At 52.5% G+C, this 25,467-nt stretch overlaps 8 protein-coding genes across 8 annotated transcripts; 6 read left to right on the top strand and 2 right to left on the bottom strand.

Moving 5' to 3' along the window:
• Positions 1–491: 491 nt before the first annotated feature.
• COCVIDRAFT_34884 (hypothetical protein) lies at positions 492–1,478 on the top strand (the record flags this gene model as incomplete). Its single annotated transcript, XM_014704622.1, has 6 exons — positions 492–608; positions 656–748; positions 828–903; positions 954–1,064; positions 1,116–1,313; positions 1,378–1,478. 6 exons carry the CDS (start codon positions 492–494, stop codon positions 1,476–1,478), a joined length of 696 nt encoding a protein of 231 aa, XP_014560108.1.
• A 601-nt stretch (positions 1,479–2,079) lies between these two features.
• On the top strand, positions 2,080–3,565 carry COCVIDRAFT_34885 (hypothetical protein; the record flags this gene model as incomplete). The annotated part of the gene is made up of 4 exons (XM_014704623.1): positions 2,080–2,380; positions 2,431–2,467; positions 2,515–3,097; positions 3,152–3,565. The coding sequence occupies 4 exons, from the start codon at positions 2,080–2,082 to the stop codon at positions 3,563–3,565; spliced, it is 1,335 nt and encodes a 444-aa protein (XP_014560109.1).
• A 1,384-nt stretch (positions 3,566–4,949) lies between these two features.
• COCVIDRAFT_90169 (hypothetical protein) lies at positions 4,950–8,081 on the top strand (the record flags this gene model as incomplete). The annotated part of the gene is made up of 1 exon (XM_014704624.1): positions 4,950–8,081. One exon carries the CDS (start codon positions 4,950–4,952, stop codon positions 8,079–8,081), a length of 3,132 nt encoding a protein of 1,043 aa, XP_014560110.1.
• Positions 8,082–9,065: 984 nt separating this feature from the next.
• Positions 9,066–10,635, top strand: COCVIDRAFT_34887 (hypothetical protein; the record flags this gene model as incomplete). Its single annotated transcript, XM_014704625.1, has 2 exons — positions 9,066–9,751; positions 9,810–10,635. The coding sequence occupies 2 exons, from the start codon at positions 9,066–9,068 to the stop codon at positions 10,633–10,635; spliced, it is 1,512 nt and encodes a 503-aa protein (XP_014560111.1).
• Positions 10,636–11,090: 455 nt separating this feature from the next.
• On the top strand, positions 11,091–15,752 carry COCVIDRAFT_23795 (hypothetical protein; the record flags this gene model as incomplete). Its single annotated transcript, XM_014704541.1, has 2 exons — positions 11,091–11,906; positions 11,955–15,752. The coding sequence occupies 2 exons, from the start codon at positions 11,091–11,093 to the stop codon at positions 15,750–15,752; spliced, it is 4,614 nt and encodes a 1,537-aa protein (XP_014560027.1).
• A 1,582-nt stretch (positions 15,753–17,334) lies between these two features.
• COCVIDRAFT_90310 (hypothetical protein) lies at positions 17,335–18,638 on the bottom strand (the record flags this gene model as incomplete). The annotated part of the gene is made up of 2 exons (XM_014704626.1): positions 17,335–17,868; positions 17,919–18,638. 2 exons carry the CDS (start codon positions 18,636–18,638, stop codon positions 17,335–17,337), a joined length of 1,254 nt encoding a protein of 417 aa, XP_014560112.1.
• A 1,386-nt stretch (positions 18,639–20,024) lies between these two features.
• On the top strand, positions 20,025–24,260 carry COCVIDRAFT_34890 (hypothetical protein; the record flags this gene model as incomplete). Its single annotated transcript, XM_014704627.1, has 4 exons — positions 20,025–20,043; positions 20,153–20,545; positions 20,601–20,758; positions 20,808–24,260. The coding sequence occupies 4 exons, from the start codon at positions 20,025–20,027 to the stop codon at positions 24,258–24,260; spliced, it is 4,023 nt and encodes a 1,340-aa protein (XP_014560113.1).
• Positions 24,261–24,964: 704 nt separating this feature from the next.
• On the bottom strand, positions 24,965–25,276 carry COCVIDRAFT_23798 (hypothetical protein; the record flags this gene model as incomplete). Its single annotated transcript, XM_014704542.1, has 1 exon — positions 24,965–25,276. One exon carries the CDS (start codon positions 25,274–25,276, stop codon positions 24,965–24,967), a length of 312 nt encoding a protein of 103 aa, XP_014560028.1.
• Between the last annotated feature and the right edge of the window lie 191 nt (positions 25,277–25,467).

Below are 25,467 nucleotides of genomic sequence, written 5' to 3' on the forward strand. Positions count from 1 at the left end.
TAATCCAGGTCCATAGATAGCCGCCTCTCCACTGACGATCTTGCCCCAATTCAGTTCGTCTTGACTCTAGGATCCTAGTATTTCCTATGATAGCCTATTTTACAGCCACTGCTTCTTTGGTTGGATGTCAACGACCTGAAGTCTAGAAAGAATGAGACAATCTGGAAAGCCGAAGGCGTGATTGTCGTAGATTGTAGTGCCGAACAAGGTACACGCTATGCTATAGTGTAATGACTTGGATGATATAGTGCATTTCGAAGAAACGTGGGATTATGAAAATTCGAATGTGATGCACAGCCTTACCCAGTGTTGCAAGTAAGGCCGAATCACGCCATTCATTCTCCAACAGTCGCGATGAATACACACGGGTAGCAAGTGTCGAGCACGCCGAGACTAATGCCACATCAATTGATGCTCGATTCGGTTCAGTACAAAAGGCATTCAATTGGATCCAGGAGATTACGCGAATCCTCTCATGCACAAAGACAGCCATGGCTAACTCTTCGGCAACCGACTTGAAAAGCTCAGGACATACTGATATCGAAAGGCAGGTCACCTACGAGGCACCTGTCGTATCAGCTCCCGCCCGGAAGACACTGGGTTCTGGAGTAAGTGGTGCTAACCATAAGACACACGATTTTGCTAAGATGTGAAGACGGCACTTCCAATCGGGGTGTTTGCGACGACTCTGACGGCACTTTCATTTAGTTTAATGGAATGGCGAGGAGTTACCACGAACAATATCTTCGTAGCCAATTTCTTCTTCGCGGCCGCCTTTGGCAAGTAACTGGCATATATTGCGTTTGTAAGATGTGGCTAACATCAAGATAGGCCTGGTGATTACTGCACAGTGGGAGCTCTCCGTAGGCAATGGCTTCGGATATACAGTATTTAGTGCCTTTGGTATGTTGGACCACCCGACTGCTAAAGAATGTTGGTTGACTCGTGGCAAGGACTGTTCTACGCCGGTTACGGTGCGATCCTGACTCCATCCTTTGGGATTGTGGCGGCATATGGAGATAACGTAAAAGAACTCAATAATGCTCTCGGATTCTTCATGATCAGTCAGTTACTCAAGACGGTCAAGAAGCGACGGCGCCGCTAACAAGAAATAGTGTGGACGGTTTTTGCGTTGGTGTTCCTGGTAGCATCATTGTCGACAAACTTGGTATACATCATCATCTTCTTTACTGTGGAGCTGGGGTTCCTCTTGATCGCTGCATCCTATTTCGCTGTGGCAGATGGGCATGCCGGTGCCTCAGTTGCTCTCAAGAAGGGTGGTGGGGCTTTCTGCTTTCTGTCCGGGTTGGCCGGTAAGCACCTGTTGTCGGTTAATTGCATATGAGACGTACACTGACTTTGTACACCATTTCATAGGATGGTACCTGGAGTTCGCCCTGTTGCTAAAGGACTCGATTGTTGAGCTACCACTTGGAGACACTTCAAGGTTCTTCGCGAAGAGCAGGAAGACGGAGTAGGCGGCTAGCAGCACCACCCCTCACGTTGGGGTAATGTGAGGCACGTTGGAGACGTGCAGCTTTTCGGAGACTGATGGCCTGTAGGAAAGCTGGATTGAGGATGATGCGATTGAGGGGTTAGATGGCGAACGCGGTTCGGGGTCGGTGGTGAGTTTAATTATCGGGGTTACAGTCTACATTTAGGTTAGCACAAATACAAGGATGCATGTGTCCGTCGCTGCGAAGATCGGCGTCCGAATGCCATGCCCACATGTTGGAGTGTTAGAACGCTACTGCATTGGCGATCTACCCTACGGGATCAAAGCTACGCTAGCTCCATTTGCGTACCGGCAGACAATTCAACCCTGATCTGGACGCATGTACGAGCTCGGCGGGACATCCTTGTCTACACCCATCCATTCTGATAACCACCATGCCCTGCTCATTGAGCGAACCATGCCCCCGCATATGTCTAAAAAATGAAAGGATAGCACGCAATACGTTTGGGATATGGTATGATCCCAAAATCGTGTCAGCAAGAATGTGCATATAAAGATATGTACAGGAATGTAGAGATTGTACACCACGTAGCTAGAAGATATCAACAACTCAGACGCACACGATGGTTGCCACTAACGGGACTAACGGAACTAACGGCCAGGCGGGTAACGCGCAACACGTCAACTTTAGAGACCCGGCTGTGTATGCCGAGTATGAGAAGACATGGTCGTCGATTCCGCAAGATGAAGCGGGCTGGCTTGAACGTGCCCAAGCAGTCGCCGACGTTCTTGCTGCTGATGCTGTTGTGCGAGACCAAGAAAACAAGTCTCCCCAAGCCGAAGTAGCTCTGCTCAAGCACTCTGGACTTCTCAAAGTTCTGGGCCCAAAGCAGTACGGTGGTGGTGGTCAACCTTGGAGTGTTGGCAAGTTCATGTATCTGATATACCAGCAACCGATACTGACTTGGAATAAGGTTACAAAGCGATTAGGAAGGTAGCTGAAGCAGATGGGTATGGTTTTACTTGATATGTTTGAATATGCGTACTAACTGACGTAGCTCAATTGGCATGCTGCTTGGCTACCACCTTCTCTGGTCGACCACAGCAAACGTTGTCGGTTCAGCTGAACAGGCCGATCGCATCCAGAAGCTCATCATCGAGAACAACTATTTCATTGGCGGCGCCGTTAATCCTAGAGACAGTGATCTTTCCATCAAATCCGATGGCGACAACATTGTCTTCAATGGGTTCAAGTTCTTCAACACGGGTGGCGTTGTTTCTGACCTTACTGTTCTTGAGGGTGTCTACGAAAACACTAGGAACCACATCTTCGCCTTTGCAAAGACAGACCAACCTGGCATCCAATTCGGACATGACTGGAACAACATTGGCCTCCGTTTGACGGAGTCTGGCAGTGTCAAGATCTCTGACGTACGTGTGCCGTGGGCGGATGCGCTGGGCTGGAACATTGAGAAGAAGGAACCCGACCCACGCGCGCTGCAGATACCGTTTGCAACACTGCTTCTCCCAACCATCCAGCTTGTCTTTAGTAACTTCTATCTTGGCATTGCTCTTGGTGCACAGCAATACGCTGCCAAGTACACTTTGAAAGGGACTCGGGCATGGCCTTTTGGCGGCGACGTAAGCACACCAGTACCTACAAAGTCTGACATGTGTTGCTAATGGCGCGAGCAGAACAAGGAAAAGGCGACGGATGAATTCTACATTCTCGAACGCTATGGCAATTTCCATGCCCATCTCCGTGCCGCCTCTGCCCTTGCAGACCGCGCAGGCCAAGAAGTCGACGCTATTTACCAGAACTACGGAGGTGATTTGGACAGGCGTGCAAAGCTGACGGCACGCGAGAGAGGCGAGCTGGCAGAATGGGTGGCAAGCCTCAAAGTGGTCGCAACAGACACTGGCCTCCGCGTTACTTCGGGAGTGTTTGAAGTCACCGGAGCAAAGGCGACGAGCCAAAAGGTGGGCTTGGATCGATTCTGGCGAGATATCAGGACGCACACGCTACACGATCCTGTCGCATATAAAAATCGGGAATTGGGACGGTTTGCACTGTTGGACGAGATTCCAGAGCCTACTTGGTATACTTGATTAATATGCTCTGTGAATGCAGGCACATATACGGAGGCTGTCTTTGATAGGTTTAGCGGATGCATAGTAGCGGCTCGCAACTAAGAGGCAATTGATGATTTATGCTCGACACGGCGTGCAGTAGCCCATGATAGCGACAAAGCCATGTGCCGAGTAGAGTGGTGGTTAGGGGGCAAAAGAGCGGGTACCGGCAGAGCTGTGGGTGATTGCATGGTTGGAGGGCGATGCCCAGGGACGCAGTGTGCCTGGCAGAACCTGTTCTCTAGCACGACGATCGTCGATGTAGGCTAGCTTGTGGCTGATCGGGATTCTGGTATGCGCTGGCGATTGCCATGTGATGCAGCGGCGCAAGGGAACCGGTTTTCTGTGCCATGTGCATGATGGGGGATAGGTGAAGGCTGAGTGTTGGCGGGTGTTTGGGCGAGGAGGATGGATTTAGGAGAGAATGCCATGGGGCGGGCGACAAAGTGCATGAGCAGGGAGTTGGGAGGAAGCGACCAACCACGGCCACTAGGGCCGGTTTCACCCGGCGGCAAGTGCAGACACAGACAGACATTGACGCTCGTCATCCTGTACGGCCTGGCTACATGGACGATGTCTACATGGACATGTACAGCCAGCTCATCCGACTGGTGCAGGCGCAGGCGCAGGGGCATGGCTGGAGTGGGGTGTCGAGGCCCGACCGAAGAGTTTTCCAAGCAACGAAGCAATGCTTGTCAGCACACGCCTGGCCACAAGGAGAAGCACAATGGACGCATGGGGAAGATGTGTCAGCTGTGGCAGCAGTAGCAGCGGACAGTCGCGGAAGACACTGGTGGCCTGGGGCTTTCTGGCGGGCGTTATTACTCCACCATGTCGCCAGTTCTTGTTGCCAGCAGCTCTCCGTTCCGCACGTACGCCTGCTGTCATTCGAGTCCGCGGGCTCGTGGGTGCAACTCTGGATACTCGACACTCTTACTCCACACAGACAAGACGTGCAGTCTAGCAGTCTAGAAGCGTGCCGGCTACGTCACGCTTGCGCAAGGGTTGCGCCTTCCCTCGGATCGGTCCTAAGCCTCTGCCGCGCTAGGGCCGGACGAACCTAGCACAGCTAGTCTGTTGTGTTGCTGCCCGTACGCTCTCACGTCATAGCCGATTCACCCTCCGCCTTCCGTGCCCGTCACGCCGTAGGCCGGCTAGCTGCTATACTTGAACTTCGCATCTGCTCTGCCGCCTGCTACTAGCTCTTCGACTTCAGTTGTTCCTTTTTTTCTCTCAACGCCCCAGGTCGCTCCTCCCGCCTGCTCTCTGCTCTCCAAGCATCTCCCCCGCGTCGGCTTGCCCCACTCTGCGCCTAGGTAGTCTAACCACGCACAACGGGCACAGCTCTCGCACCATTGCAACAATGGGCTCTCTCAAGAAAGCGCTAGACAAACTCAAGCCGGGCCATAGCGGTTCTGCCTCCGACGACGACAAGAGCGGCGTCAAGTCGCCCAACACCAATGGCAGAGCACGCTCACCCGCCAGCACTCCGCGCTCTTCCGTCACTCTGCCCACTGGCCGCGCCAGTGCCGACCTGAAGCGCAACGACCCTTCCTCGCCTACCGAGAGCAGGAGCAGCCTCGACGGGCAGCACCGTGGTTCCCTGAGCGGCATCCTCCACCGCCGCACAGATAGCCCCAACCGCTCATCCGCAAAGGCAAACTCCCACCAGCGCTCAAGCTCCCTCTCTGCTAGCAGCCCTATGCGCGCCGTCAAGGAGAAGCTCCACATTGGCAACGACTCCAGTGACGACGATACGCCCCTCAACCGCGATGGCGAGCCCATGTCCCGCGGACAGCTGCGCAAGCATGAGAAACAGGCCCAGCAAGAAGAGCGCTACAAGCAGAACCGCGAGAAGGAGATGGAGCTCGAGCGCCGTAGGAAGGAGATGGAGCAACAGGCTCTTGCTGAGCTCACGCCCGAGCAGAGGGCCAAGTACGGTGTCATCCCTCCCAACAGCTACGCCGGCGAATGGAAACACGAGCCTCGCCACAAGATCCAGGACTTCTCCGCAAAGGATGTTGGCAAGGAAGTCGTCTTCCGTGCCCGCATCCACCACCTGAGAAAGATGAGCTCCAAGTTTGTCTTCCTCATGTTCCGCCAGCAGCTCGCTACCATTCAGGGCGTTCTTATGGAGCACGCAGATATTTCCAAATACATGCTGTACTGGGCAGAGCATCTCGACGCAGAGACGGTGGTCATTGTCAAAGGTATTCTTCAAGAACCCAAGGCCAAGCAGGGCGAGGTCCTTGGTGCCACCATCCACGACGTCGAGATTTCGGTCCACGCTTTGCACGTCGAAGCCTCAGTTACAGACCACCTTCCCTTCAACGTTAACGAAGCCGAAGTATCTCAGGCGGAGGTCGACGCTGAAGCCGCCAAGCTGGCCGGGGAGGAACGCAAGGAGGGACATACCCGAGTCAAGATTGCTGACCGCACTCGTCTCAACAACCGCGTAATCGACCTCAGGACAACTGCATCACAGGGCATTTTCCGCATTCAGTCTGGAATTTGCAGGCTGTTCCGCGACCACTTGGACTCGGAGGGTTTCATCGAAATCCACACCCCCAAGCTGCAAGGTGGTGCAACCGAGTCTGGCGCCAGTGTCTTCAAGATTGACTACTTCGGCCGTGGCGCTTTCCTGGCCCAGAGCCCCCAATTGGCCAAGCAAATGGCCATCTCTGCAGATTTTGGCAGGGTGTACGAAATTGGCGCCGTGTTCCGTGCTGAGAACAGTAATACCTACCGACACTTGACTGAATACACCGGTCTCGATCTCGAGATGCAGATTGATGAACACTACCATGAAGTCTTGCGTGTGCTGGATCGCACGTTCAAGGCCATCTTCAAGGGTATTTATGAGCAGTATCGCCCTGAGATTGAGGTCATCAAAAAGCACTTCCCACACGAGGACTTGGTCTGGCTTGATGAAACCCCCATCATCCCATTCGCTGAAGGTGTTCGTATGTTGAATGAGTCTGGTTGGAGGGATGACGATGGAAACGAGCTTGACGAGAATGAAGACTTGGGAACCAGGGACGAGGTCCAGCTTGGTCGTGTTATCAAGCAGAAGCTAGGCACTGACTACTACGTCTTGGACAAGTTCCCAGCAAACGCTCGACCCTTTTATGCCATGAACGATCCAAACAACCCCAAACTCACGAATTCATTCGACATTTTCTGTCGAGGTCAAGAAATTCTCAGTGGTGGTCAGCGTATCCACGACGCTGATATGCTACTGGACAAGATGCGCAGGCTCAAGGTTGACCCCAGTTCCATGGAAGAGTATATCCAGGCCTTCCAGTGGGGTGCACCACCCCACGGTGGTGGTGGTATTGGTCTCGAGCGTATCCTCATGTTGATGATGGGTCTTGGAAACATTCGCCATGCTTCCATGTTCCCTCGCGATCCAAAGAGTTTGCCAGAGAAGCCAGTCGTCAAGCAGCTACGTCACCCAGAGGCAAGCACGATGCACCCTCCGTGGGAGGGACAAGACCGTGCTGTCGCAAAGATTGACTTTCAACCCATCGAGAAGCTCATCGCCAACTACGGAGATGCCACAAATACATCGTGGTTGGAGCCCCGCACAGAGATCTGGCGAGACGAAAACACTGGTGCGGCTGTTGGTTTCGTGCCTCAGGATGGCTTCGCTATCACTGTTGGCGACCCTCTGTGCCACGAATCCCAGTACCTCAAGACCATGTCTGGCTATCTCCGATATATCAAGAAGGAGCGCAACCTTAAGCCGCTTTGGCTGCTTGTAGGATCGGCAGCCGAGGAGGTTCTGGCAACAAAGTTCAACTGGCGCACATTCTCCGTCACTGGAGAGCAGCGCGTCGACCCTGCACATAACCCTGCCGACAAGGACTCTGATGTGCAGCGCAAGATTCGCCATGCGGAGAAAGAGGGTATTAAGATTACCGACTATGCTCTGGGCTCGCCACCACCACCAGATGTCAAGCAAAAGGTCGATGCTCGTGTTGAGGATTGGCTGAAGAATCGCAAGGGCAAGCAGGTTCACCTGACAAACATTCACCCATGGCAAGACGAGGAGCATCGCCAGTATCACGTTGCAACTGCACCAGATGGTACCATTGTTGCTTTTGTCACCATGGCCCAGCTGTCGCCAGACCACGGTTGGCAAGTCAAGTACTCTCTGGACTTCCCTGGCGCACCCAGTGGCTCCATTGAGCAAGTCGTCACACATGCTCTCAAGCAGGTCGCAGCAAGCGGCGCTACAAGCGTCACCTTTGGCGGCGGTGCCAGCTCCAAGTTCAGTCCTGGACACAATGTCAAGGGCACACGTGTCAAGGTCCTCAGCCGCGCATACCACGCGATTGCAACTGAGCTCAAGCTCACCAACAAGACCGAGTTTCGCGAGAAGCTGGGCGCGACGGACGACCCGAGTTATATCTGCTATCCGCCTCACGGGCTGGGCCCTATGGCGGTCAAGGCCATCCTGAACTTTTTCTCGGATGACGAAGACAATAACTAAAGTATACATTCTGTTGGAGAATACACACAAGTTATGGTAAAGGGGCGTGTATGGATGGATGGATGGATGGATGGATGATTGGCAGGCATGATACCACTAGGCGTTTTGCTGTTAGTAGCACAGGCAGCCCTAATACCTGTCTGACTAACTCGAGTAACTTTTGTAGTTGGAAGACGTTTTCACACATCTAGATAGCCGTGATTTCTTAATGTACTTAATACCCTCTTCGAAACATTGCACCTTGTCAGTCCACCTGATGACGCTGCTGAGCTGACTTTGCATGCACATGCGCTGATTTTATATGCGCTTCGTTTCGGCACACAGGGCGGGTCTATTTCCGCAATATTCCCGATTCTGGGGTCACACAACGCATACATGCGGCGGATAGGTCGGTGGTCTTGTGCTACAGCAGGCTGCACGTCACTCCTTGATGCTTTCACACAGTGCATTCACCCTGTGGGTCTTTGCTGCGCATATTTCTCGGACAGCAGCACGTGCGATCGGCTGCTGGCTGGCCCTTACAACGGCTCCCGATGAAGAGGACAGAAACGCGGGGAATACTCGGCGCACTAGTGCAAGGCGGGGTCATGGAGCCGGGTTCATACGTCCTTCGGAGCCACGACACGGCTGTGTAAAGAGGATACTGAAACCATGTGATTGGCTGCCGACAAAAGCTTACAACAATATCGCCGCAGATTTGAGGTCTGACGTTTACCCGTCGCGTGTCGACATCGGAACTTGCTAACAACGAAGCCCCGCAGGCCTGCTTAACGGGGAGATTACGCCCATGGAGAGGCACGGGCGGGAAAGTATAAGGATGGCCGAGTCCACGTCCAGACCCAACCAAGAAGAGCAGTGGAATTTCTTTGTTTGCACAGCATTGCTCCACGAGTGAAGACGCCCAGGCTCAGGGTTATAAACGACTAGCGGACGGTTGTCCCTTGACCTTACACTGCTTGCGAACCCTCACTCTCGTTGGCAACAATGTTTCTAACATCACTTCTCTTAACGCCTTATACCATCCTTCTTCTGCCGGTTCTCTTCTACCTTCTCCCATACCTTCGGAACTGGCAAATCCGCGACATACCGGCGCCATTCCCGGCCGCTTGGACCAATCTCTGGCTACTTTACCAGTGCCGCCGCGGAAAGCGCTTCCTTGCCGTTCACGAAGCACACAAAAAGCTTGGAAAGCTTGTTCGCATTCAGCCTCATCATGTCAGCATTGCTGATGCAGACGCCATTACCCAAATCTACGGCCATGGCAACGGCTTCTTGAAGAGCGAGTACTATGACGCTTTCGTATCCATTAGGAGAGGACTGTTCAACACTCGGGATCGTGCCGAGCACACCAGGAAGAGGAAGACGGTCGCTCACACTTTTTCTGCCAAAAATGTGCTTGAGTTCGAACAGTATATCCACCACAACTTGGAGGAATTGCAAAACCAGTGGGATCGCAGAGCTGATGGTGCCAAGAACAACGGAGGATGGTATAACATGGATGCACTGAACTGGTTCAACTACCTTGCCTTTGATGTCATTGGTGACTTGGCTTTTGGCCAGCCTTTTGGCATGCTGAAGAAGGGAAAAGATGAGGCTGAGGTCGCCAAGGATGGAAAGATTACATATGCACCGGCTATCGAGGTGTTGAATCGAAGGGGAGAGGTTAGCGGGTATGCTGAATCACTGGACTACGGCTTTTGGCTGATATGATGGACTGACATGACACAGAACTGTTGGAATATTCCCTGCCATCAAGCCCTATGCAAAGTACTTCCCGGACCCATTCTTCAGCAAAGGCATGAAGGCCATCGAGAATCTTGCTGGTATCGCCATCGCTCGTGTCAACGCTCGTCTTGAGAAGCCATCCGACCGTGTGGACCTACTCGCCCGCTTGATGGAGGGCCGCGATGAAACCGGCAACAAACTCGGTCGCGAAGAGCTTACAGCGGAAGCCCTTACCCAACTAATTGCTGGCTCAGACACTACTTCAAACACCTCGTGCGCTCTCCTATACCACTGCCTCAAACACCCTGAAGTTGTCAAAAAGCTACAGAAAGAGTTGGACACTGCACTTCCAGACCCAGATGCTGTCCCCTCGTATGCTCAAGTCAAGGACCTTCCATACTTGGACGCTGTGATCAAAGAGGCGATGCGCATCCACAGCACCTCGTCTCTCGGACTTCCACGTATCATCCCCCCTGGTCCTGGCATCACAATTCACGGACACCACTTCCCTCAAGGTACCGTTCTCTCTGTTCCAGCCTATACGATCCATCACTCCACCGAGATCTGGGGCCCCGACGCAGACACGTTCCGTCCTGAACGCTGGGAGAACATCACAGAGAAGCAAAAGGCGGCATTCATTCCGTTCAGCTATGGTCCACGGGCTTGTGTGGGCCGGAACGTGGCTGAGATGGAGCTGGCATTGATTGTTGCGACAGTGTTTAGGCGGTATGAGTTTGAGCTTAGGCAGGGGGAGATGGAGACTAGAGAGGGTTTCTTGAGGAAGCCGTTGGGATTGGAGGTGGGAATGCGGAAGCGGGTGTTCTCGTGATCTTTGGGACTGAAAAAGAAATGTGTTTCAATATAGGCATGATATTTTGATATTATTCATACAAGGCTTTTTGCTGTACGGACATAGTGATGTGATGTGATGAGGCCTAAGAAGTATTCGTGATAATGCTAGATCTATAGTCTTCACTAGAAGTCTTGGTGATTAAACTTAGAGCGTTGAAGTGAAAATGGTTTACATATAAGCATATCCCAACACGTGAACTGGTGTTGGGTGGAGCTGTGACGTCGGGGAAAGTGAAAGCGCGCCAGCCTAGTGTGGATGCACGGGCCACGTATGTTAGCGTCCATCCGTCGCGATACTCCCGAACAACGCGCATGGCAGAGCCGGGCGTGCCCTCAACAACGACCGCAGCCCTCGACCCAGCGTCCCTCGCCTTCCGCCCCTCCCCAGCCCGGCCGCACACCCGGGAGCCAGGACTGCCTGCGCCGCCCACCATGGCGCCCCTCGAGCTCGCCGATGCAATGGACGACGCCTCGTCGGGCGACTCTTTTACCCTGCTGAAGCAGCAGCTCGAGCTCGACTTCAGCTTTGCACCGCGCCGGGTCAAGGGCCTGACCACGCTCGACATTCAGCCCGACCAGGCCCAGCTGCGAGACATCACCCTCAATTGCCGACAACTCCGTCCCACGAGCATCCGTATCCAAGGCGAGAAGGCCGCCTTTAGCTATTCGAATCTGCACCAGCGCCTAACTCTCTACCCCGGCACCGGCCTCGAGCAGTATCACTTCGTCAAGCAGCGCATAGTGCGACACACCTCCGGCGCCGAGGACGAGCTGGTCATCACAGTGCCTGACAAGGTCAGGATTCGGGAAGTGAAGCCCTCGGAGGCTGGCATGACGGATGATGCACCAGGCACCTTTTACGCGCCGCTGAAGCTCGAGATTGAATACGAACTAGACGATTTCCGGGACGCGCTTCACTTTGTCGGTGTCGAGGATGGAGACGCTCGCTTCCCGCATGCATATACGCGCAACTCATCTTTCCCCGGTACCGCATCTTGCCTGTTTCCATGTATAGACGACGGCGAGACGAGGTGTATCTTCGAGGTCTCCATTCGCTACCCGCGCACGCTGGGCGATGCTCTCAGTAAACCCTCGCCACCGAATGCAAACCCTAATGGACCACCAGCCGATGGAGTCGACAAAGCCGATAGTGTCATGTTGGATGTGGATGATGAGCAAGCTGATTTATCCGAGGAAGAGAAGGCCATGGAAATGCAAGTCATTTGCTCCGGCACGCTGACCGATGACGTTAGTACCTTCCCCAATTTATTGCATATGTTTTGTTAACGTGTGTAGATTCTTGATCCTGCCGACCCAGCGCGAAAGACTGCGAGCTTCTCATGCGATACTCCCGTCCTCCCCCAGCACATTGGCTTTGTCATTGGACCTTTCGAACATGTCGACCTCTCCGAATACCGTGATACCCTGGATGATGAGCGCTTGGGCGAAAATGCTATCAAGGTCCACGCATTTTGCTTGCCCGGCAAGGAAAACGAGGTCCGGAATAGTGCCATGATGCTCGCTCGAGCTCTCGATACCTTCACGGAGCGATTCCAGAGTTATGCGTTTGGAAATTCCTACAAACTCGCATTCGTAGACGACCTGGATTGCGATACTGCGCACACAGCCTCATTTTCAATCTGCAGCTCGCGCCTTCTCTTCCCGGAAACCGTTTGGGAGCCACTCGAGCACACGACTAGGGTGTTGGTACACGCAGTAGCCAGCCAGTGGATAGGCGTGGATGTTATCGCACACAATCTGGAAGACTACTGGATCATCGTCGGTGGCTCGTGGTTCATGGCTGAACTGTATCTCAAAGAACTCTTTGGCCGGAATGACTGGCGCTTCAGGCAAAAACTGATGGTAGACAAGGTCATCTACATGGACCGCAAGCGCCCATCGCTTCAGCAGCTTGCAGAGCACATGCAGTTAGATCCTCGTGAGGCCGAATTTATGGAGCTCAAGTCGCTTATGGTCCTCTCCATTCTACATAACCGCCTGGTAAAACAGAGCGGCAAGAACGGTGTTGACAGGTGCTTGTACCGGATGTTGTTCAATGCTCGTCAAGGAAAGTACCCCAACGGCGCAGTTACTACTGATGACTTTCTCGATATCTGCGAGAAAGTAGGCCACCAGAAGCTTGAATCATTCTTTCAGCAGTGGATTGTAGGCGCAGGATGCCCCACATTTCACTGCGTTCCTTCGTTCAACAAGAAGAAGCAGGTGGTTCAGCTTACCATCAAACAGCTCCAGGCAGACTCATCCATCACAACAATTGAGAACGGTCTCGCGGCAGATGACTTTATGCGCGAAGCGAAACAGAAATCTCGCGACTTGCGGTCAGCAACAGGATATCCCACTTTCGTAGGCCCCATGACTATCAGGATCCACGAAGCTGACGGCACCCCTTATGAGCATATTGTCGACATCAACTCGAATAATGTCAAAGTTGAGATTCCGTACAATACCAAATACAAGCGATTAAAAAGGAATCGATTAAACAAGGAGCGTATGGCCGCCGCCGCTGGTCTCGATGCTTCCGGCGAAACGCAAGAAGACGTCACATTTTACATGTTAGGAGACCTTTTTACTTCACCCCAAGAACACGAAGAGTGGCGACTCGACGATTGGCCACCGGAAGACGAAGCCAAGCAGGAGGGAGAAGCGTATGAGTGGATCCGCATCGACGCTGACTTTGAGTGGATATGTCGGACCAATATTGAAGACATGCCGTCGTACATGTACGTCTCACAGTTGCAGCAGGACAAGGATGTTGTTGCACAAGCAGAGTCTATACAGTTTCTTGCAAACAAAGAGGGCCACCCGTTGATCTCCACTTTCCTGGTCAAGACGTTGATGGACAATCGGTATTTCCACGGTATACGGACTATGGCTGCCATGGTCCTTGCCCAGAGCGCGCTGAAGCGGACTCAGTGGGTTGGACTCTTCCACCTGAAGAAGGCTTTTCGTGAGCTGTTCTGCTTGCCAAACTCGCCAATGACTCGATCAAATGACTTTTCTGACCGTAGCATGTACCTGATACAATGCGCTATTCCTAGGGCCATTGCTAAGATCAAGGGCGAGGACGGCAGGTCACCACTAGAGGCTAAGCGTTTCCTACTGGATCTCGTGCGATACAACGACAACCGCGGAAATGATTACAGCGACGACCATTACATTGCCACATTGATGCGATGTCTGGCTGAAACCCTGACCAAGACGAATATCAATTCTGATCTCAGCCATGAAGAATGGGCGCAGGAGCAGGACTTTACTAACAAGGCTATTGGGGAGCTTACTCGACACCAGAGGCTTGACGAATGGATCCCTACGTTCCAGAACGTGTACACGACCACTGCGCTTGACTGTGCGTTCAAGCTAGTCACAAGCCGAGTGACTCCCTTCAAACCTACAGAGTTTCTGCAGTATGCGCAACTAGGGAATGCAGACAATGTACGCTTAAAAGCGTGGGAGTGTCTCATTCGGCTGGGCATGTTCCGCAAAGATTCGGTCATGAGATTTCTGGTACATGAGATTCGGTCTGATCCTTCGCCATACTTTAGGAAGCAAATGCTACGTATCCTTGGCCTTGCCATCGGTCAGGTGGCTACCGGCGATGTTTGGGCGCCAGAAAAGGCTGCTGAAACTGCTGCAGACACGCTTGTGGTTGAGAACGAAGCGAGCAACGCCGAACGCGCATCCGCCCTTGCTCGTCAGAACCTTAACGGTGCTCTGAGAGGCTTGAAGAGCGACCTTCAGGGACACCAAACTTTGCGGTCGGTACTCGAGGAGGCACTCAAGTCCACAACTTTGTCGGTCAACGACATGTCTGAGATCCTGGACATATGCGATATGATATTTGACAACCAAAAGGTCAACAAGCTACCAGTCAAGTTGGCCCTTCCACGTTACTGGACTGTAGAGCATCTCGGAAAAGCAGTGCTGCGCTTCAAGCAGACCAAGAAATATAGGACGACTCCCAAACGGCCTTTGGTTGCCCCTCCTCCAGTCCCTGCTCCAGTTCTTCCGGTTGCTCCACCTCTTCCCTTACGAGAGCCAGTGGCTCCGGTAGCGAAGCCACCTGGCCAGCCGAAGCTGTCACTGAAGATTGGTGGGTTGCTAAAGAACAAGAGTGCATCGTCTCCACCGACAGCTGTCGACTCTATGCATGCCAAGTCGCGAAGTCAATCGATGGTGTTTTCGCCCACCGTTCGCTATTCGCCATCTCCTATTTCTCAGTCCACTAGGCCATCTCCAGCGCCGCAGTCGCAGTCACAGTCGCAGTCTCAGCCATCTCAACCCTCCCAGCCTGCCGCCACTTCTGCTCCTACATCTGCCCAGCCAGATTCTCGAGCCTCTACGCCAGAGATACCATTGATGCAGCAGCCTATGAAGAAGGTGTCTACTCCAGCAGCAACACCCAAAGCAGGAACCCCAGCACCAGTACCAGCTACTGCTCCGACTGCAGCTTCAGTACCAGCACCGAAAATAGTTACCAAAACTCCGGTCCCCCCACCAAGAGTCTCCGTACCAGCTCCCAAATCGGCTTCTGTTCAATCAAAACCAGCGATCGCATCCGTCAAGATATCAAAGTCTGTATCTACACCAACCATGTCATCGCCCGTCCCCCTACCTGCCCCCAAACTCAAGATCAAGACGAAGACTGCCAATGGCTCAACTGTAACTTCCAGGCCGTCAAGCGCAGCTCCTTCACCACGTCCCAGTGCCGCCCCTTCGCCTCGACCGACCATCGTCCCGCCACCTCGCCCCAGTGCATCCGTCCCCGGTCCCGTTGCCCGACCCATCATCAAGCAAAAGAGAAGCAAAATCGTCAAACTACGCCTCGCACCCCGCCTCCTCTCACGCTTCACAGGCGACACCAAGAAACGCAAGCTTATCATTGGCAACGGCAACGGCGACAACGACCGCCCCCTCAAGCGCCAGAGCCTCGAAACGGGCGTTCGTGTGAATGGAGGCAATGGCACGCCCAAGAGTGGTCTGGTCAGTGTGGAGCGGGGAGGAAGCGATCGACCGCGTCTCGTTGTCAAGATGAAGCTTGGAAAAGGCAAATTGCCTGTTGAGCGGAAATGGTAAATGAGATATGTGGGTTATGACGTATGAACGAGCTGTGTCTGTGTGTACTTGGAAAAGCAGATTTGTCAGGTGAAGTGATGAGGGGCGTGAGGGAGGAGAAAACATGCATTTTACGGTGTTTATTGATCTCGGGTATTCATCGGATTACTCCTACTACCTCCTCCTTCTTTTTTTTTTAAAAAAAAAAAACTCTGAAGGAAGGAGGGATGAAAGGAGGACGTTGAGAATTTTTCTTCTTCCCCCCCCCTCCTTTTGCAACGAAAACCAGAAGAGATGATGGGGATTACCGGAGGAAAAAAAAATTCCGTGACTGGCGGAAATGAAGGCGGGCAAATGGGATGGGACAAATGGGAATTATCGTGTTAGGCATAAACAGCATTCAGCGATGGCGTTTTTTTTCCTCAAACTTTCTTTTGGGGACTTGAAGTTTTTTTTAAGGTCTTCTTCTTCTTCTTCTTCTTCTTCTTCTTCTTCTTCTTCTTCTTCTTCTTCTTCTTCTTCTTCTCTTTTCTCTCTTCGTCTTCGTAGTCGGGATATTAGGTGGATATACCCTTTGTCTTCTTTTTCTTTTTTCTTACAAAGCCTGTGTTTTTTTCTTTCCTCTGGAGAAGAGAAGAAGAAGAAGAAGGAGAAGAAAATGAATAGGTTAGGAGTGGTGGGAGAAGGGAAGAAACAAAATGGAACAAATGAAGTATATTGTACATCTTGTGCGCTATCTTTTGCTTGGTACTGTGTTAGGTATCTTGGTGTAGTTTACAAAAAGAAAGTCAAATATGGGCTCTGAAGTCACGGTTTGGGCTAAAAGTAAAAAGAGAGAGAGAAAGAGAGAGACAGGAACGATATTAGTACTTCATGGGAAAAAAAAAGAGAAGAGGGCACATTCTGTACCCGATTATAGTACACTAGTTGATCTAGTATTCTATTAGCCTCCACTCCAAATGTCATCATTTTGCCCTAAATTCAGTCAAAAAAAAAGGAAGAGAAGCAGAGAAGAAAAAAAAAAGGCCGAGAATTCCCTCCCACGCTTCAAATTGAGAATGCATTTTCGATAAAGAATTCCTCCCTGCAATGTCCGAACCAAAAAAAAAAAAGGGATGAGCCTTTTTTTTTACCACGAGAGATAGTAGTAAGTACAAGAAAAAAAGGTGGGGTTGGTTGAAGAACCAGAGGAAGAAGAGAAAGGGACATTATCTTAGCGGAATTTACGCTCCCCAAAGCAATTGTTTGACGGAGAGTACGCCGGATTGAAATACGGAATCGGGCATGGGCGCTGGCTCGGGGGTAGTTGTCTTGGTTGCATCGGAAAGCACTGATGTTGCTGGAGTAGTGGCAGTGGTAGTGGTTGTTGTTGTTGTTTTCGTCGTCGTCGTCGGCTTTGGCGAGTCCTGCATCGTAGTAGCGGAAACAGCAGCATCCGGTGCGCTGTTTTCTTCTTCCTCTACAGTCATCATCTTGAGGCATTTAGCCTCGGGTAGAACGGCCTTGCTTTCCGGGCTCGTGGATATACGTTTCCTCTTTTGGTTGGTAAATCCGGGTGGACGGCCTCTCTTTTTTGGCGCTGCGAAGAACATACTTAGTTGGTTTAGACGGGAGAGGATGATTTGACGGTCTCACCATTCGTCTTGGCTGGGTCTGTTGGTGCAGCATCAGGATCGCTCTTTACCGTATCCTGTGGAGGGCCGTCTTTGGCGGCGGTAGCAACTGTGACGTTTTCGCTTTCCGTGTCTTCGGTTACACCAGGTGAGGCACTAGAATCAACTGGCTTCAATGCATCTTCCGCTGTCTCAATGACCTTGCCGCACACCAAACATGATATATCAACGTCCCATTGTCTTGTCTTGTCCTCTGATGTGGGGTTTTCTGTAATTGTAAGGCGAGTCTTGCCAGCGTCGGAGGCGCTTAGTTTAGCGTCAAGGCTAGGCTTTGCAGCCAAGTCATCACTGTTTGCTTTTGCACGCTTACTGGGCCGGCCCCTCTTCTTGTGTTTCTCGCATATGTCCCGGATTGCTTGCTGCTCAAGACAATGGGCATGGAGCCAGTCTGAACAATGGGGACACTGGACCAGAAGCTCGTCAGGGTTGATTGGCTGCTTGTCGATGCAATACTTGTTCAGTGCCTGCCAGGCTGTCAGTAAACAATGACGCATACAGGCAACGATACCCTTACGCTGAATGGATTGCTCTTTTTGGTGACGTCGTAGCTCTGCCTGAAGAACAACTGGTCTGCTGGCAGCGGTAGGCTATCTGGATCGTCGTTCCAGTGCACCACGTCGGCAAGAGACTGGACGGTCAGAGGTTCGATAATGTCCATGTGATTGCTGACAATGATTTCACTAGCGCCATGGTGCGGCTGGCGGCCGCCGGGTAGGTCTTCTGGGCGATATGCCCAAAAGACTCTGAGGAATACGTGAGAGGAATCGCCGGCGCGAATCTCGAGGATTTTGGCTAGCCAACCCTCTACGGTATGAGGCGGATTGGCACCATCTGAATCTTCGCCGTTTTTGACAAAGACTAATTGGTTTACTTGGAACTCTTCGCTGTTGATGGTGAACTTTCGGTAGCGAGTAGTGCTCTCCCAGTGCAGCGCAGGCGAGATTTTGACGTGAACGGTGCTGAGCTTAGTTTCAGGAAAAGGATTCTGCTGTACAACGTTGGCATCCAAGGGCGCATCTTGGCCCGGATACTTTGGTGTTTTGACCTCTGCGCCTGTCTTGTTGTTCTTGCTAGCGACGGGCTTCTTGTAAGGCTTGGTGTTTGCAGCGGTGATGGTGAAGCCTTTGAAATCATCAATGGTGGACCAATCGACTTTTTGCCTTTTGGAGACGGGGGCTTTGTCGCCATGTATGTGGGCTGCATGGCCATGGATAGCTTTGCGTTTGCGGGCCATGGTGGGGGTTGCGACGGGAGTATAGCGCAGGCAGAAAGGGTATTGGGGGTGATGAAGGATGGTTAGGCGGCGGCTGGGCTAGCTGTAGTGTGCAGATCCAAGGCGCGCAAGACGTGCAATGACAGGGAAACCAGGCGTCGAGCTAATTAGTTGGAGACAGAAGCGATGGCAGAAGTGGAAAGGGTTCGGTAGCAAAGAGTGAACAGACGCGTTATGATAAAAGTGGATCACCCGACGCGTTATCGGCCGCCGGGCAGAACCAAAGCAACGGGTCGCCAGCAGACGTGACAGGTCACGTGTCGGGCGGCTGGGCCAGCCAGCGGAGAGCGGAGAGTCGGGCTGCGTGGCCTGCGGTGATCCATGGGTAGTAAGCCGGCTGCAGGTGCTTGCATAGTATAGTTTATATGTACTTACTTACAGTAGTAGTAAGTAGGTAAGTAGCAGAATTGGGGACGAGGGTCATGTCGGACGCAGACGGGGGGGGGGGGGAGGATGCTGGGCATGTGATCAGCCCATGGAAGTGCCAGGGAAAATAATACCCCGGATTCCATTCTTGCATTGCGTGTGCACCTGCAGCGCGAGGGAGGGCCAAAAAACAAAAACACTACCAAGGCCGTACCAAGGCCAGGCTGCACTGCCACAACATCATCATAGTCACCATCACCACCGAACAAGATGACATCGGTGCCGACTGCCCGAGCACAAGTGGGCAGCGGCCTTTTTAGTCTAGCACGGGCGTCCGAATGCGCTTCAATACGACTCTAGGCCAATGAATAAGCGTGCTGTGACCACTGTCGTCCTCGGACCAAGCGCTGCATTAGGAGGCTAGCAGCCCGTCGCCGCCAAGCGCGCCCGTCGAGGGAGTTGTGTGTTCAAGAGGCTGTAGAGCGTCGAGTTGGGCAGGACCATGGGAATGTCGTGGTATGCACTTGGTCATGATGGCATACCTTTGATGGCGCCGCATTGGGTCCATGTTGAACACGACGGCCTACTCTTTCGCCGATCGTTTGAACCCTTCCGCGTCATAGCCTGCGCCATCCCTGCCATGCGCCCAGAAATTCCTCCACAAGTCTAACATGACCGCGCTGCTCCGGTATGCACCACATACATCTACCGCTCTTTTACTCCCTCTAGCCCCGATAATCTCTCCTCCCCATCCTTTTGTCTCCCGTATCCCCTCACCTCCTCCCGTCGCTCGTTCCCCCCCAAAGATCGCCTCTGTCCCTGCTGTCGACGCCCCTTGAGCAAGCCGTGTCCTTTGTGGCTGGCGCGACTGGTCCAGTACCATCGACACCGCACGCGCTGCTCCAAAGCACCTGCATTATTCATCCGCGACCCATCCGTCCCTCTGCTTCAAGTCCCTAGACCCTCTCGTTCGTCGCTGCCATGGGTCGTCCCAAGAGAGGTAAATATTGCGCCCCGCTGCAACTCTTTTGCCCTGCGCTTCATCATGCCCCTGTCGTCGCCTTTGGAACAAACAGTTGCTAACGTTGCGCCACGCTCGCCCCCTACAGTCCTCTCTTTCATGTCACAATGGGGTGGCCTACCAAATACCCTGCACAAAAACCCTCCCTCTGCTGGTCCCTCTCCAGGCTCCACGTCCCCCGCTGCTCCACCTTCACCCGCAATGAGACAGCAAGGACCCTCGCCAAATCTCACCCACTCCGCTACCGCCCTCGAAAGCTACAACAATGACCGCCCACCTTCTCGAACCACTGGGCGCGAGCGTAGTGACTCGCGAGCCTCTGTACGCCCTATGTCCATGATTCAGACATACCAGCCACCTGTCATGGAGGTGAGCCAGGATACGTTACCTGAGCTACAGCGCATCTTCATGTTTCTCAACAGCCATTCCAACAAGCTGTACCAGGAGGGCTACTTTCTCAAGTTTCATGACACCGATTCTCGTACGTCGATCCACCACGTCACGCATCCTTGGCCTGTGATACTGACAGCATGTAGGCGGCCGTCCCCCTCCAGACCGAAAGTGGCAAGAGTACTTTGTCCAACTTGTGGGCACCATTCTCTCGCTATGGGATGCGAGTGCGCTCGATCAAGCAGGCGGCGAGGGTGAGGTGATACCAACGTTTATCAATCTTACCGACGCCGCGATTCACATGGTAATTCCCTGCCTGACCTCGCCATGCATGCCATCACTAACTTGGCTAGATTCCTTCCATGACGCTCAAAGATGGCAAGAAACTCGACAATATCCTCAGTGTGTCAACAGCTGCCAGCAACAAGTACCTCTTCCATTTTGACTCGTACCACGCCCTAACACAATGGACTGCTGGTATCCGCCTGGCCATGTTCGAACACACCACTCTCTCCGAGGCATACACAGGCGCATTGATTGCAGGCAAGGGCAAGTCACTCAACAACATCCGTGTCATACTAGACCGACAGTGCGCAAAGTACGAAGACTGGGTCCGCGTTCGCTTCGGAGCTGGCACTCCTTGGCGCCGCTGCTGGTGTGTCGTATCTCCACCGGACGAAAAGGAGTGGATGAAGCTACAGAAGATGCATAAGAAGGGCAGTTCTTACGAGCGACCACCAGTTCTCAAAGGCGATATCAAATTCTACGACACCAAAAAAGTCACCAAGAGAACAAAAGCCATTGCCACGGTCAAGGATGCATATTCGTGCTATGCCATTTACCCGCAATCGAAACCGCTCATTGACCAATCCACCCTAGTCAAGATTGAGGGCAAGATTACTGTTCACTCGAACCCAGAGAGCACAACAGAAGGATTTGTTTTTGTTTTGCCAGAAACGAGGCCCGCCATTTCAGGTTTCGAAATCATGCTTCAGTTTCTCTTCCCCGTTTTTGACACGTTCGCTTTGTACGGACGGCCCAAGAAGCTAATCGCCGATGTTCTTGACACTCGAGGATTGATGTTTGCCATGCCTTCAGATCGACGATACGGATACTTGGAAATGTGGGACGTCGTGGGCTTGATTAACACACCAGGCAGTGACAAATGGTCGGAGCGTCAGTGGAGAAAACAGTTGAAGGATCTTACCTCGACACGTATGAACACTCTGGGTTCTGACGCTGGTTCCGTGTACAATCGAGCTAGCCGCAGAAACACCGTGGGTCGTGCCGGTTTCACTCCTCGTGGCTTACGTTTCGAGGATCACGGCTCGGTCCGCTCCAGCCCATCTACGCGCCAGTCATCACCTAGTAGGAAGACACTCCAGGATCTTGAAGTGCAACCACCGCGTCGGGTCGGAACTGCACCAGCTGCAGACCCATTTGGTACCCCGCGTCATCAACGCTCCGTATCCGAGCAAGTCAATGGTCGCAGCCAAACGACATCATCAAGGTTTGTGCCGGATCAAGCATCGATTGAAGACGAAAACCCGCCAACGCCCCCTGAACATCGTATATTCAACGTGACTCCACCAGCCGGAGCTGTACAGCCATATGACAGTTCGGATTACGATGAGAGTCCTTCGAGAGAACCACATGATCTGCCGCCGCCTCCTGCAGACTTGGCCGCTCCTCCTCAAGGCAACGTCGATCTACCCCCAACTCAGGAGCATGCCGCCAACCAGAGGCCGCCCATCCGGCCCAACATTCCCATGGCAAAGCCGAACCCAGCTGTTGATTCCGCTACACTTCAGCAAATGGCTGATGCCGTGCATGCACCATTGCAACCAGGCTTGGCTTACTCCAGCGGTGTCGCGGCTTGGAGAGGCCAGGAGAGCATTCAAAGCAGGCGAAGCGGCGATTACGCTGACCAAGGACAGATGATGTCTCTCGACGTCACCTCAAGACCACCTCCGACAAATCAGAACTCGATCAACCGTTTGTCCACTATTCCTGCATCGCCTTATGTTGAGCATTCGGAGTTTGTCGATCCTCCAAATACCTACCAGCCAGTTGCCCCGCCCGTCCCAGAGCATAGTGAGTTACCTCAGCAGCCACAAAGGCAAGAGCTTCCTTTCCGCCCATACCCGGAAAATGGCAGCATCACACGCAAGCCACTGCCAGGTCCGTCTCCCCTCGCCTCGCAAGAGGATGACACTCTATCGACCAATAGCTCAAGACTCGACAGTTTACAACACGACGTAGTCGACCTCGAAGCACTCGATGCTCTCAACATGGCCCAGGCAACTTTGGCCCGTCGACCCAGCGCATCAAGCAGCCGTTACGAAGATGATGCCGCATCTACATCAACACCGGACTATGCTAGCATTGTTGAAGAGGAACCACAACCTCCCCCACGCCGACTTCCTCAAAGACGTGAGGACCGCCCCAGAAGCGGCGTGTTGACAATCGTTGGAGACCCCAACGTGAAGGCTCCTGTAGAACAAGACCCGCATGGATACAAGTCTATACTAGACCCTGCCCAAACACCAGCTGAGGTACCCAACATTGACTTTGGACCAACCTATGCTCTAGATTTCAATGAAAAACGCCCGGGTACTAGCGGAACGATGACACAAGTGCTGCACGACGGCGGTGCCTCACGATCCAAGGAAAACCTTGCGACAACTCCAAATGAGCACAGGAGGACTTCATACATTTCTGCAGGTAGTTCGCCTCACTTGCCTTTGCATGTGCGCAGTGGCTCCGACTCCTCAAAGATTCAAGATTCACGGCAGGTACCCTGGCAACCAGCCGCGCCCCAAACCCATCAGTCAGATAAACAAAAGTTGGATCCTCAGGATTGGGTAATGCACCGCGCGTCTATGCAGCAGCCTAAGATGTATGGGCACGGGAGGAGCAAGTCGCACACGCCTCCACCTTTTGTTCGCACACCTTCCGGGGATTGGAGTCAAGTTCAGCGATCTCCGTACGAATCCTCAGGAATGGTCCGCCCACCTAGTCGTCCACTAAGCTGCGGGGTAGACACACTGCTCGAGCAACGACCCACAACATTGTCAGCTCGCGAACAAGAACAGGTGGCGCGCATGACAAACACGCCCCTTCTTGACCTCTCGCAGAATTCCAAGAAGTCGCAGCAAAAGGAACCCCCTACAGGGTTGACCGGGCTCATTGACAACCGCGAAAAGGAGAGGGCCGCGTCAAAAATCAATCGCCACAGTTATTCGGCAGCTATGCAAGTCGAGATTGATAGGCGTACCCTGCAGAACCAGCAACGACAAATCATGGAAGCCCAACAGCGTCAACAAATGATGATGCAACAACACATGCAACAGCAGTATGCCATGGCGCAAAGTACGTATGCCCCAAGCATGATGGGAACGCCAAGCGGCATGGCAGCACCAAGTGTGATGGGCACCCCTAGTGTGATGGGCACTCCCAGCGTCCTGGGCATGCCCACAGGTCCCGGCACACCATCCGGCGCATCTGTCATGGGCTACTCCACACCAAACCAGATGCATCCAATGTACCAACAGCAGCAACAATATTTCCCACAGCAGGCGTCGACACCATATATGCAGGTTCCTGGTGCTTGGACCACACCAACGGGGCAAATGCCACAAGGACAATACTTTCCTCAACAGCCTATGCAAGGCTATAGCAATGTGAGCCAGCAGCAGCAACAACAGCAACAGGCACCGACACAAGCATATGGTGCGAGCTTTGATCAGGCACAAGAGGCAGCGAGACACTCTTACCACCAGCAGCAAGGTCATTTGCGACGATGAACGGACCCACAGCCGTGAGAGCGATTGCTAAATTTCGAGATCGGGTTTAATTTGTAATATTCCGATTGGATAGATGGGAGTCAATCCTTGTACATGTTTCCTTTTGTATCTTTTTCCTTTGTTCAGTTTGGTGCATGGCATGCCTTGACGGCCTCGGTGCATCTAGAAGTTTTGGTTTTGGGCTTTGGATAAAAACATTTTTTTTGCATGGTTGGCTCCAGACATTGGGATGGAGTTGGGTTTAGGGTTTTCTAGACTACATTTTTCTTCTTTTCTTTTCTTTTCTTTTCCTAGCGTGCTTGGTAGTGGAGGTTGAATACATGCATAATTGCCTTTTTGGTATTAACCTCTATCCTATGACGTAATGATGCATCTTCTTGTGATTTCTTTTGTAGTGGTTTGGCGTATTCTTGTCGTATAGTAACAAAAGAATTATTGAGAGACATCGCTCTCGGAACTTGTTCAGCATCTTTAAAAAAACGATATTTGACTTGGGAAAATAAAGAATGCGCTCCAAGGCAGAGTCGCAATATCATTCATCTCTAGTGATCCCGCAGATCCGTAAAGATCGGGAACCTCGGTTGCGGGGCAAAAAAAATACTTGACCCCTCTCTTCCTCTGTCTCTCTTCCCCTCATCCCAAAGAGGAGAGAAAAAAACACTGGCAGCTAGCTAGCTACCTACCACCCCCGCCTTTCGACAAGCCTAGCTAGTCGCAATAACCGGTCCATGCACCAAAATCGCCTTCTCATTACTAAAATTCGGCACATCCTCCATAATCTCTTTAGTACCCGCATCTTTAATCGCGGCCTGAAAGCCCTCGTAGCTCTCCCACTCAAGCACCGAGACGAACGCGTAGGGGCTGTCGGCGTTGAGCTCGGTTACTTTGTAGCCTTTGAGGCCGTGCTTGGTCCAGTGCTTGGAGGCCAGGGGCATGTGCGTTGAGAGGTAGTAGTCTGCATTGAAGGTTGAGGTTGGGGTTTTGGGGTAGAGGACTAGGACTGTTGCTGGGGCCATGGTTGGTTCGGTCGTGGGTGTTTTTTTTTGGAGGGGTTGTATATGGTTTTATTATTGACGGGGTAAATGATGTTGTTTGCAAGTAGGTGTGCGATGAAGGTTTCTTTTATATATGTGGGTATTGGGTTTTTTTAGTTACCTCGGTTTTCTCCACTTTTTTTTGGTCTTTATCGAGGTGATAGCCCCCCCCC

The sequence above is a fragment of the Bipolaris victoriae genome (assembly GCF_000527765.1).
Source record: "Bipolaris victoriae FI3 unplaced genomic scaffold scaffold_14, whole genome shotgun sequence".
In the NCBI taxonomy this organism is placed as follows: domain Eukaryota; kingdom Fungi; phylum Ascomycota; class Dothideomycetes; order Pleosporales; family Pleosporaceae; genus Bipolaris; species Bipolaris victoriae.